The sequence below is a fragment of the Acromyrmex echinatior genome, chromosome 3 (assembly GCF_024713525.1).
Source record: "Acromyrmex echinatior isolate Ae372 chromosome 3, ASM2471352v2, whole genome shotgun sequence".
NCBI classification, from domain to species: Eukaryota; Metazoa; Arthropoda; class Insecta; order Hymenoptera; family Formicidae; genus Acromyrmex; species Acromyrmex echinatior.
Genome location: NC_141854.1, coordinates 19,575,858 through 19,589,172, shown reverse-complemented (window position 1 = coordinate 19,589,172; position 13,315 = coordinate 19,575,858). Strand labels below are relative to the sequence as shown.

The window sequence follows — 13,315 nt, the reverse complement described above, 5'->3', positions numbered from 1 at the left end:
ATAAAGTGGCAATAAGCGACGCGAGACATTCGACGAGAGTAGATACTACTCTGAAAAACTGAACGTGTGTGATGAATACGCAATGTTAGAATGTTTTAATACCATCTAAATGTGAAGTAAAATAAATATATAAAATATTTTATATATATTTCTTTTTATTTTATTGCACATTTATTAAAACTATATAGATTATAAATCTTATATAATATATAAATTATTATTATAATTAAAATATGTTGATAAGTGTAAATTGACTTTCGAATAATTTTCTTTCTGTAAAATAAATCTCTGTCTTTTATTCTCCAAAATTACGATAGTTTTTTTAATCTTTCAAGAATATTGTAAATTATATGTACACAGCCTCCATATTATTTTTTATTTTCTAAGCTTGAAAAAAAGATTCTTCTTATAAGATAGCAACAAGATGGAGATCTTTGCAGGTATGAATAATGAACAAAGTACTATGTTTGCGTAGTGTCATGATAATGAGAAGTATAAGTGGGTGGTGAGACACTCAGAGCGTGAAGTGTTTCCTTTTGGATTATCAGCCCTAGAGAGTCAACTGAGCTGTGAAAGATAATGGAAGTTCTGCCTGTTTTAGATATTCGTTTGCAAAGCATTTTTGTCTTCGATACTAAATGCGCGCGACACGTGCAATTTTCTCGGCAATACTTGCAAAAATATTCTTACAAAGAAGTTCTTCCTCATTAAAATAGAAAAGAGAAATATTATAAAGAGGTAAAAATATATTCAAATGAAATAATCTTTTCCTTGATCATCTTTCCAGAAAGAAGAAATATCATTTTACTGTTTTATTATAATTAAATATATTGTACATAAATTATTTATAATAATATAATACATAGAGTAAACAGCAATTATTACTTTAATTTAATATTTACTATAGATATAATATATAAAAAACATATTATAAAAAGATGCTTTCATGGACGCTTAAAGTTGAAAGATATCGAAGCTGCGACGTTACATTTGACAAGTGATGACGTGGATAGGAGCTACAGACAGCACACGAAGGACATCATCCCCTTTAGAAGGGTTGCAGACAGACAAACCCTCCAAGCTCCCTTTTCCCCACTCGTCGTTCCATCGCCATAGCAACCCCTTGCATTCAGCAGCTAGGTTAACCAACCGATTTACCCCTCGATCGTGCCGTCTCGCTCCTCGTCGCTGGAATATCTTTGCGCGGAACACAGTTTCCACTCTCTTTTCCACGCATTTTAATTTAGACCGTAGCGCGAGTCTTAAGAATTCAATAGTAAATTAGTGCGAAAGTTCCATCAAACGTTCTACAATAAGATCAAAATACTTTTTCCTTGGCGTTTCTAGAAAATCTTCTATAATATCGTTTGACAAACTGTTGTCATCGATATTTAAGTTTCTCAAAATTTTCAAGTAGAAATTGCAGAAAATTGTTAATGTTCAGTGAAAGTACCTCGAGAGATTTCAGTAATGGATGTATCACTCGAGTTAAACGATTCAAACGAATTTATAAGTAAATAGCAGCTTTAAGGTCTATAACAAGGTCTTGGAAAATAATTTTATTCGATAATGTGTTAGTCGATATCTTTCAAAAAGTATATATTGCGTACAATAAAAGATTAATTTTTAGTTGTGTAATTAAACATTTTGTTATATCCCCTGCTGAAGGTAGTAAAAATGTCTTGTTTCCTGAAAGATTTCACTATCCATTCTTGTGTAGATGGTTCAAGACATTAAAATCCGCACACAATTGAGTTATTTCTTCGACAAGAAAGAAAGCACAATTTCTAGAAAAAAACTTCCCCAATGGAATAAAGTGTAGTATTAACTCATTGTAGTTGTCGCGGTCTGTAAACTCATCAGACAGTTCAACGGGCCGAATAATCACCTCGGTCGTTCCCGAAATTATTCATATATTTTTTTCGTTGTCTCGACTGTGTCGAATTCGATGCATCACGAAGGAGAGAATTCCCTCGTGACTGACGGTTTGGCTGTTCACGACATCTTGTCCATTTATTGTCAGTAATACGTCATAGCCGAGTCGTTCGGTCTTCTACTAGGAGAAACTTGAATAAAAACCCGATTGAAAATCCGACGAGTCATATAAGTCTTTGTTTTGTGTTGGTGAAAAGAAGCGCTGTTTTCCTTTAGAGAATGAAAATATTTCCGATACTCAGCACGTTCGCGGTTTTAATCGCCGGTCAGGATACGAAAACTGCGGTGTTCTTACCTACTTCCGGAAATGGCTCGTCTTTGGGGATGGAAAGTAAAATCGAGCCGGTGCTTCATTCGGATATGACGCGAGCAATCCTTGCGACCCTCGCACCTCCACCGCCGACGCTGCAACCGATGCTGCCCTCGGATTACTTTTTCTCCGGTAAAGATTTTTCTATTTTAGTTACTCTAAGAGAAAGAGACGGCGTCGTTTGATCACTTATCCTTTGTGCGCGGCTATAATCAAGCTCAACATGTCGCGCTTCGGTCGTCGCATTAACATCTCAAAGCCGAGAAATCATTTTTGAAATTGAAATGCATCGCTTATATTACTTAAGAGAAAAAAAAAAATATATTTAAAATACACAATTTGTTTGTAACTTTTTAGAAAATGGGACTTATTTAAAAAAAGCAAATGTTATATGTTACTAATTTTAGTAGTACGAAAAATTATGTAATTAATCATTCGAATAATTAAATAATACATATCTAATTACAAAATAGCACTGTTTTGATTAAAAACAGAACAATTATGAACATATATATATATATATATATATATATATATATATATATATATACATACAAATAAATAATAATTTATGAAATATGAAATACCTATATATATAATATTTAAATTAAAAATATAATATATATAATTTTTAAACTTTTAACAATTAATTTTTGTATATTATTTTATATAAGTAATAACTATAAAAGTTCTTTAAAGAAGTATTTGTTAATTGATAATAATAATAATAATAATATATTATAAGTATATGAAGGCTTAAAATTTAGTCACAGCTTCATTTACATGATACATATTGTTAATATTAAAAAAAAATATTTTAGTGCCTCAACGAGCGTTTCTGCATCATAGAAGCGAAAACATACCGTATGGATATGAATATCCCAATGTTGCATATCCAGTAGCACAGTCAATAGAGCACTCCATCGGACCGTCATCAAAACAGCTTGTAATAGTCAGTTTCATCGGTCTTCTGCTGCTTTTGGCGATTATACAGAATACGCTTAGCGCTATTAAGCGGAAGGATGCGATAATGGATCTATTATCGTCCAGGCAAAAGCGGGACGTTTATGTTACGCATGATTTTCGTTCCGTGGTACGTAATTTGTGATAATGTTATGTTAAAGGGGATCCTTTCAATCAAAAATATTTAAAATTCTATAATGTTTAAATGGAATTAATAAATTATGCAGAACTTTCTTTTCAATAAGTTTCTGAACTCAAATTTGAATTTTTACGTTTTCGATATTTTTTAAATTACAGAATTTATTAATTGTATTCAGAAGAAAATTCTCTCAATTTAAAGATACATTTGAAAAATTACAAATTAAATTTCAAATTTTTATCACTCGTCTCAATTCAATCGCGAATATAGTCAGGCAAGTTTGCTGGAAACTCGAAAGCTTACTTACCGTGATGAAACATTTCGTTTCTGTTGGCGAAACAAAATTGCTAGAATAAATCATGAACCAGACTTCGCAGCAAAAATTTTTGTGTTCAGTAGTAGATTAAGATTTTTCACGAATTTTCAGACCCCAGAGGAGGAAGAGATTCTTAATAGTGATGCTAGAATACGCTGCATACAGAAGACGATTTGTCTTGAAAATCGCAAGCTCTTTAAAGATTTGGGCACACCGGGTAAAATGCTGGCAAAGTACTTGACGTAGGTTTTGTTGTTATTATTTTCAACATGGCAATTAACACTAGAAACTTAATATAAAATTAAAAAATAATAAAAAAAAAAAGGAAAAATACGGAAAAATTTTACGTTCCAGTTATATGTATAATTGAATTCAATAGAAACGTTTTCTGCTTTTAAAAGCAGAATTATAATAAAATTTGCATATCCGTTCATATAATTCCTATTGAATCTAAATTTAATTAAATATGAACTTAATTTGTATTAAGATTTAACGTTACGATTTTTCACAGGAAAAACATAGAAAAATCGTTCAAGTTATCCTCAGGTTGGGATCGCCTTGTGAGAGATGCAGGTGCAGCGGGAATTCGAGGTGAAAACTGTGATGTACTTTATAGAGATTGCGAAATTCCTATAACGAAGAAGAAACATAAAAACGACCTCACAAACATAACAAATAATAATTTTAATTCAACTTATTAATATTTTAGAAACACTATGAAACACTATTTATTTCTGCCTTTTGTGAAAATGTAAATTAAGTTATATAAATATCTGTAAAATTGTATAATATATTTGTTCTTTTAAATAGATCGGAAAATTATTAATATCTCAAAATTAGTATTTGTTCTCAGCAAACAGAAATATTGACATAAATTAATTGATAATACATATGTAATATATACTTTTTTCGATACATTGTATTACCAAAATTATGATAAATTACGATAAATAAGTAGGTTAGATAAATAAAATAATCCATGATATTAATGACTTTTTAATTACAATATACTGTGCTGCAGTTCTGATCTGCTACAAACATTGACATCCAGCTTGAACTAGTTTAGATAGCAATTCGCTATAGAACACACATGACTTGCATACTTGTTTTCTCTCTTATTCTCTCTCATTCTCTCATTTTCTCTCTCTCTCTCTCTCTCTCTCTCTCTCTCTCTCTCTCTCTCTCGGAATTATAAGAAAATATCAAATATCGCGAACAAAATGGAGACTTCAATCGCGTCTTCGGCATTTTGTGTGTTAACGTGCTTTAGCGTCCTCTCTTTTTCGTAAATATTCGCTCCATTCTGTCAGCTAATTATACAACAACACTCCCAATATTATCGTAACATTAAGGCATTACATACTTATGAATTTTATATCTCAATTTAAAGTGTCAGTTACATGACACGCTAATGTGTCATATGCTGAACGCATAAACTTATACTTAAATAGATATGAGATCGCTCATTAGACCGGGTTTGCATTCCAAAATTTTAACTTTAAACAAAGTTTCACTAAAAATATCTTCCGAAATGTCAGATAATATGCTAGATAAAACTTGTTTGTTTCAAAAGTTGAGATAGAGAAGATTCTTATTGGAAGATATCCAGAGCAGATTCTTTCGATCTCCGCTTTTAAAATGGATTAGACAAGAGTATTAGTCTTCTAACCTTAGCCTTATAAGTAATTCAGATTGATCCAGCCAGAATCCTACGAGCACAAATTCTTTTATAAGATCGAATGTCTCCTTTAGACATGGGTTTGAATCCCTTATTACGATCTCTGTTTCACGTTTGGAATCTATTTGAATCAGTAATTTACTTCAGTTTTCTCTGATTCTATAATATATTCTATAAAGAATATATTATAATTTCATTCACTGATTGTACGAAATTTTGGAATGCAGTTCAACCCATCTATCCTATAAATTTTAATGCATGTGTTACAATTTTTCAAAGAAAAGAAGTAAAAAAAAATGCAAATATTGAGTTGAGTCAAATCTGGTTTACAGATTACGCCATCGATAATTAGGTACATAAGAGAGATATATACAATAGTTTCTATTTTCTCGTGCGAATAAATCTCGTCAATCAAACTAATATCGCGCCTATCTTACTTTCTTATTTTGGTAACCTATCCACATACGGCGGAAATATAATCCACCCGCGCTATCACCAAAGTATAAAATCACTTATATCGCGTTAAGCAAATAATGCATTTGATTCATTAATTTTTGTATCTCTCTCTTATGTATCTATAATTATCGATTTGATTCAGCTCAATATTTCTCGATTATGTATTTTTTAGAAACCTCTTTATAAAAACTAAAATTATGAAAAACTATAAAAGTTAATTTCTAAAACGAGAAATCTTTAAATAAAAAAGATTGTCTCTATGGTAGAGAAAAGCGGAGCTGTTTTGTCCATTCCTCGCAATATTGTTTATGTTTTTGAGTAACGTACATTGAACATTTAAGGGTCATATTTGTGTTCTCAAGAAGCAATCATAATTGTATAAGGTAGTTATAAGTACGTTACTGCAAAAAAATGTTGTTTATTGCCATAAATTTTATATTATTTTAAGATTGAAAATGACAGAATAACTCCGCTCTACCCTTTTTATCATTATTTGTATAAAATACAAATAATGATAGAAAGATAAATTATTCACATCTTAACAAGATGAAAGAACATATTTATCTTATACGACGATTCAGATATATATCAATTCTGCGTTTTACTAATATTTATGATTTTACTGAAGATGTAGCCAACGAAACTAAACTTCGAAACTAAACTAAACTAAATTTTTTATTATTAGGTTTTTAATGAAAGAATGTTATTTATTTCACATGAGCATTAAAAAATACATTAATGAAAGTACTTCCCATCACTTGTAAAACGCTACGAATTAATTCCAACACCTAATAATATTAGGTGTACAACTTTGCTTCCGCCATTTTTTTTTCCAAAATTCGAGGCTTTAGTAAAAAAACTGGTTATACATTTATGATCAAAGTATTGTCCATCGCTGGCCATTACTTTCTCCCATTTTTCGGGCAGCGTATGAATCCCGTGTCGAAAAAACTGGTCATCTTTTGAGGCGATCCACGAATCGATCCAATTTTTTACTTCTTCATAAGACCGGAAGTGCTGGTCAGCCAAGCCATGTGCCATTGATCGAAGTGATAATCAGAGGGAGCAACGTCTGGAGAATACGATGGGTGGAGTAGGACTTCCCATTTCAATGTTTCCAAGTATGTCTTGACCACTTTCGCAACATGGGGTCGAGCATTGTCATGCTGCAAAATCACTTTATCGTGTCTCTCGTTGTATTGCGGCCGTTTGTCTTTCAATGCTCGGCTCAAATGCATCAATTGCGTTCGATACTGATCGCCTGTGATTGTTTCAGTCGGTTTTAACAGCTCATAATACAGTACGCCAGGCTGGTTCCACCAAATACAGACCTTGGAGCCGTGAATATTCGGTTTGGCCATCGACATGGAAGCCGGGAACTCCCCATGATTTTCTGCGCTTGGGATTATCGTAACCCATTTTTCGTCCCCAGTTACAATGCGATGCAGAAATCCCTTCCGTCTTTGCCTTTCAAGCAGCTGTTCACAAACAAACAAACGCCGTTCAACATCTCTCGGCTTCAACTCGTACGGCACCCAATTTCCTTGCTTCTGAATCATTTCCATAACTTTGAGGCGTTTTGAAATGGCTTGTTGAGTCACTCCCAATGCCAATTCTTCTTGATTTTGACACGAGTCTTGATCAAGTAATGCCTCCAATTCTGCATCTTCGAAAACCTTCTCTCTTCCATCGCTATGCCGGTTTTCGACGTTAAAATTATCGTTCTTGAAGCGTTGAAACCACTTATGACACGTTCTTTACTAATAGCTCTTCATTAATAGTGGCCTCACCATAAGTATTTGAGAGCATTCGATGAGCCTCAGCAGCAGATTTCTTCATATTAAAACAGAAAATTAAAACCTCCCGCAAATGACGAGAATTTGGCTCGTAAATGACATTTTCAATCGAGAATAACTTTATGATGCAGACACAAATCGACTAATGTTTCTATGGGGTTATGTTGATAGATGTCCAAGTTTATTGTATGACGTCTATGATCTATTTATTTCGACCACCACTTACCGTTAAAGCCATCTATAGGAAAACGGCGGAAGCAAAGTTGTACACCTAATATAATAAATAATTAAATTTCACAAACATTATCCAGTATAGTTTTATGCTCATTTTTTATAAATCTTGTTTGATTTATAAACCACGTTCGTTAGAATTATTTATTCGCATTATCTCTTAATTAGCTTGTAGTTGCCGAGTCACTTTTGCATTAATTTTACAAATCATCATTTTATAGTATAAAATTGGATTACTATCTACAACAATGTTTCATATTTTTGTCATTGTATAATATGTATTGTACCTCGCAAATTCTTATTTTATTTTCATTAAAATTTTTACTTTTAGTATAAGCCGCTGCCTTAAAAAAAGAAAAGTAAGAGAACATAGTTGATTTTCGTAGATGATCTGAAGCAGTTTTGACAGCTAACAATGAATTCTATTACTTTCCGCTCTTTCGTTAAAAGCTTGTAACAATTAACATTTTGACTGCCATTGTCATTCATGATAAAATTTTTTTTTAATGTAGCATTTAATTTATACAACATTTATGTAGCATCTTATAGTAATTAAATTTTATATAAAATTTTAAATGACTTAAAAAAATAACGTAAAGTTATTTTTACGCAATTTGTGCGGGAATGCACCGCGCGGAAAGATTCGAGTGAGAGAACGGCACACGGTTGATATGATACACGACAGTAAAGAGAACTCCGTTTCTTTGTAATTTAACAAAAGAATTTTCTTTAATATGCACAGTTACAAATTCAGAAAATATAATTAATTAAATATTAGATTAACAGAATATTAAATGCGGTCACCTTTTCCAAATTGTATTTGGAATAGCGGTAATGGAAAATCTCGGCGATTTTCTCGGCACTTCTCGAAAAGATCTGTCTTATAGCGGTTTTCACTAAGCGGTTAGCACGGCGGTTTTACGAAACGATATAGTAGCGAGACTATGACTTTAAGAACTCTAAGAAGGAGGAACGGCGATCGAAGCATTTATTGCTTTCGTCCTGGGCTTTCTTCTTGAGAAAAATCCAATAAAATTTTGCCACAATTGTAATTATTATGTGGCATTAGTTGTACAAAATTGATTGGCGCTTTGGATTCTTTTCTAACGACGTTCAACGTAACAGCCATGCGCGACAGAAAATCCGTACGTGGGATTGATGACAGCGCGTGACGTATTCGTCGGAGCGCGGCGCTCGCGTGCGCGAATTGTTCTAGAACTTTCGATTGTCCGTTGCCGGTGCCTGTTTGCGTGTACCGAATTGTTTTAAAAAGACCAAAGAACGACGAATCCCTGACTTTGACGAGAATTAAGGTCAGGCTCGAGATGAAATCACGAGCTCACCTTATGCGTGCGTTCAATAACAATTACTGTCGGTCGATCGAAAGAGTTCTTACTTTTTTTTCGAATTACCGATCTCAAACATTCCCGCCCGCCTCGTCATCTCCGTGACGATATATGTATAAAAGTTACCTCGGGCGATGCTTGTTTGATCGAGAGCGATTACTGGCTGCAAATTTCTTTTAAGAGTGCGAACATTTGATTTACGCGGTAAATCATTTCGTTGTACTTGCTGTTCCGAACTTTTAACCTGAGTACTCGTGTACGACACAGCACGTCGGAACACACGTACTTGCGTAAGTATTAGGTGTACAAAAAAGTTCTGAGCTTTTTTTGTAAAATTCAATCTTTATTCAAAAACAAACGAAAAAATATTAATCAGCGAAATATTCTCCGTTTGCATCAACGACCTTTTGCCATATTTCGGGGAGCTTGCGAATTCCTTGACGATAGAAACTCACCGGCTTCGAAGCGATAAAGTCATCAATGCATTTTCGTATCTCTTCTAATCTCACGAAATGTGTATCAGCCAAATGATGCTGCAGCGACCGGAATAGGTAGTAATCGGAAGGCGCCATGTCTGGGCTATACGCCGCGTGCAGAAGAAGTTCCCAGCCTAACGCAAAGATATGGTCCTGAGTCGCTTTCGCAACATGAGGTCGAGCATTGTCATGAAGCAAGATCACTTTACGACGTCCTTGGCCAGTAAATGGCCTCTTTTTTTCTAATGCATCGCTCAAATTGGTCAATTGTTGTTGCGGTCTGCCGTGACTGTTTCACCCGGTTGTAACAACTCGTAGTACAACACACCCTTCCAATTCCACCAGATACAGAGCAAAACTTTCTTGGCGTGGATATTGGGCTTTGGCGTCGATGTCGAAGGTTGACCAGGATCAACCCATGATTTTCTACGTTTAGGGTTATCATAAAGAATCCACTTTTCATCGCCTGTAATGATTTTGTGCAGAAAATCTTTTTTCCGGAACTTTGAAAGTAAAGTGAGTGCAGTGTCACGCCGTCGATTTTTGTTGTCTTCGGACAATTCATGCGGAACCCATCTGCCTTCCTTCTGAACCTTTCCCATCGTATGTAATCGTACGGAAATGGCTTGCTGCGTAACGCCAAGCTGTTCTGCAAGCTCCTTTTCAGTTTGCGCAGAGTTTATATCCAGCAGTGCTTGCAATTCGTCCGTTTCAATCTTTTCAAGGCGTCCAGCACGCGATTCATCTTTAAGACTGAAATCTCCTTGGCGAAACTTTTGATACCGTCTTTTATTAGGTGTTGGAATTAATTCGTAGCGTTTTTTAAATGAAAGAATGTTATTTATTTCACATGAGCATTAAAAAATACATTAATGAAAGTACTTCCCATCACTTTCTACTACTTTTGACCATCTTTCGGGCAGTGAATGAATACCGCGTCGGAAGAACTGTTCATCTTTAGATGAAATCCAGGAATCGAACCATTTTGTACAATCTTCGTAAGATGTGAACTTCTGCTCGCACAAGCTATGAGCTAATGATCGAAACAAGTGGTAGTCGCTAGGTGCAATATCAGGAGAATACGGCGGGTGCGGTAGCACTTCCCATTTAAGTGTTTCCAGGTATGTTTTTACCGGTTTTGCAACGTGTGGGCGAGCATTGTCGTGCAGCAAGATGACTTTATCGTGTCTTTCGAAGTATTCCGACCGTTTTTGCTTCAATGCACGGCTCAAGTGCATCAGTTGCCGTCGGTAGAGATCTCCAGTAACGGTTTCATGCGGTTTTAGCAGTTCGTAGTATATGACACCCTTCTGATCCCACCAAATACAGAGCAGGAGCTTTGAGCCATGGATATTGGGCTTTGCCACTGATGTTGATGGTTCGCCGGGCTTAACCCATGACTTTCTGCGCTTTGGATTATCATAATGGATCCACTTTTCGTCACCGGTAACAATCCGATGCAAAAAACCTTTTCTTTTCTGCCGTTGAAGCAGCAGTTCGCACATGAGAAAACGTCTCTCAATATCCCTTGGTTTCAATTCATATGGGACCCAATGTCCTTCCTTCTGGATCATGCCCAAACTTTTAAGACGTTTTCCTATTGTTGAGAAGTCAACTTCCAATGACGTAGATAATTCTTTAAGTGTTTGACATGAGTTTTCATTGAGCAGTGCCTGCAAATCGTTATCTTCAAATTTTTTCGGCTGACCAGGTCGCTCCTTGTCATCCAAGTCGAAATCACCAGCTTTAAAACGTGCAAACCACTTCCTACACGTTTGCTCAGCCAGAGCATGTTCACTATACACATCCACTAAAATACGATGAGCTTCAGCTGCACTTTTGTTCATATTAAAGTAATGAAGCAAAACTCCCCGCAAAAACACTTTATCTGGCACAAATTTTGACATATTCAATGAATTATACAGTATTGTTATTTATGATTTCAAGAAAGGTTATGTACGGCAAATGACGTCCTATGATAGATGTTTACAATGTATACAGAACTATAGGTAACAACGAAATAGTGTACTGCTTGTGCCATCTCTTGTAAAACGCTACGAATTAATTCCAACACCTAATACATGTAGCATGACTTACAGCGTTCTCTCCATATGCAGCACAAATCATTGCAGTGGCTTCAGCAGCATTTTTCTTCAGATGAAACGCGAAGTGGATGGAAAATCGAATATGCTCTTTTGTTATTGCCATCGTGAACACTACTGATTTTTGAGGTTATGTGCATTAAACGCCAAACCGTATGGCATTTTAGAAGGCCAAATGTTAACGCTTTAAAACCGCAAAAGGGCGGGAAGATATATAAAATTTAAATTGTTAAAATTTAAATTATTTCAGTTGTATCAAATATAAAGCTCAGAACTTTTTTGTACACCTAATACTTGCGATGCGATGAACGCATTGAGATTACAATAAAACCGTAAACACGTACATAAGATACGCGATACAATACAATGAATCCGTGGAAGAGCTTGAACCATGAACGAGAGTTATATGATAAAATACAATTGAAGCAATGATTCACGAACGTACAGGCGATCAATTCAAGCTCTCCTTTACATTCGATGCATTAGCGTGCGAGATAAACGCGGTAGCATCTTCTGGCAATAGAACTAATTTGACTAAAGGACGAATTAATTCGGATGAGGCTGTTTTGACTGTGACCACTCACACTACGCCGTCGTCTCCAGAATGTAACTGCATGATCCGTGCCAGTGGCCACTTATTTGGCGGTGAGAGCTCGGAACGAATGATGCATAGCGATCCAATGCGTGGTGGCAAAGCGTCCTTGGTCCATTTCAGTCTGGTAGCCAGAGTGTGTAAGTACTCGCGTGACCATCTCTGCCAGAAGTGGTCTCGCATCCGCTGGACAAGTTGCCACCTGGAAAGCAAATTTTCCTTCTTGTCCGACAAGGAAGGCTCGGGAATGGCTAGCAGTGGTGCCCCGATGAGCAGGTGACTTGGTGTCAGAGCCGTGAGGTCGTCGGAGTCGTCTGAGAGGGCATGCATGGGCCGGGAGTTCAGGCATGCCTCCACTTGTGCAAGCAGGGTGTTCATTTCTTCGAAGGTGAGCCTGGTTTCGCCGATGGTTCGGCGCAGGTGATACTTAGCAGATTTCACGGCCGCCTCCCAGAGTCCATCAAAATGTGGTGCCGAAGGGGGGTTAAAATGCCAATGGATCCCCTCTGATGTAGCGACGTGTGCGATCTTTCGTCCTTCTGACGAGGAGGCTCGGAGCATCTCTCGAAGTTGCCGGTCGGCGCCCGAAAAATTGGTGCCGCAATCGGAATAGATGTCCGTGCAAAGTCCTCGGTGAGATGTGAAGCGACGGAGAGCAGCCAGAAAAGCGTCGGTGGTGTATGCTGAAACAGCCTCGAGGTGAACGGCCTTAGAACTAAAACAAATAAAAACTGCGATGAACGCTTTGTGAGCGCTGTGCCCACGCCCTTTGCTCGTCCTGATGAATATAGGCCCGGCGTAGTCGATGCCCACGTGAAGAAATGGTCGTGCAGGAGTCACTCTTCCTGGAGGAAGGTTTCCCATTTTCGGTTGCGGAGTGGCAGCCCTCCACCGAGTGCATGTCACGCACTGATGCAGCCATCGCTTGACCACTGCTCGGCCTTGTGGAATCCAGAACCGGAGGCGAAGCATTCC

At 36.3% G+C, this 13,315-nt stretch overlaps 2 protein-coding genes across 2 annotated transcripts; one reads left to right on the top strand and one right to left on the bottom strand.

Moving 5' to 3' along the window:
• Positions 1-915: 915 nt before the first annotated feature.
• LOC105148840 (uncharacterized) lies at positions 916-4,847 on the top strand. Its single transcript, XM_011060806.2, has 4 exons — positions 916-2,377; positions 3,067-3,338; positions 3,775-3,905; positions 4,175-4,847. The coding sequence occupies exons 1-4, from the start codon at positions 2,155-2,157 to the stop codon at positions 4,362-4,364; spliced, it is 816 nt and encodes a 271-aa protein (XP_011059108.1). The 5' UTR covers positions 916-2,154; the 3' UTR covers positions 4,365-4,847.
• Positions 4,848-12,328: 7,481 nt separating this feature from the next.
• LOC147910319 (uncharacterized) lies at positions 12,329-13,262 on the bottom strand. Its single transcript, XM_087404429.1, has 2 exons — positions 13,105-13,262; positions 12,329-13,055 (listed from the first exon to the last, which is right to left on the bottom strand). Exons 1-2 carry the CDS (start codon positions 13,260-13,262, stop codon positions 12,329-12,331), a joined length of 885 nt encoding a protein of 294 aa, XP_087260555.1.
• Between the last annotated feature and the right edge of the window lie 53 nt (positions 13,263-13,315).

What these genes read in the sequence shown, in the direction of transcription:
- LOC105148840 (XM_011060806.2), top strand. Translation starts at nt 2,155, where the DNA reads ATGAAAATATTTCCGATACTCAGCACGTTCGCGGTTTTAATCGCCGGT. An exon ending in CGCATGATTTTCGTTCCGTG is followed by an intron (nt 3,339 to 3,774) that starts GTACGTAATTTG and finishes ACGAATTTTCAG; the next exon opens with ACCCCAGAGGAGGAAGAGAT. An exon ending in ATGCTGGCAAAGTACTTGAC is followed by an intron (nt 3,906 to 4,174) that starts GTAGGTTTTGTT and finishes GATTTTTCACAG; the next exon opens with GAAAAACATAGAAAAATCGT.
- LOC147910319 (XM_087404429.1), bottom strand. Translation starts at nt 13,262, where the DNA reads ATGGCTGCATCAGTGCGTGACATGCACTCGGTGGAGGGCTGCCACTCC. An exon ending in CATCAGGACGAGCAAAGGGC is followed by an intron (nt 13,056 to 13,104) that starts GTGGGCACAGCG and finishes TATTTGTTTTAG; the next exon opens with TTCTAAGGCCGTTCACCTCG.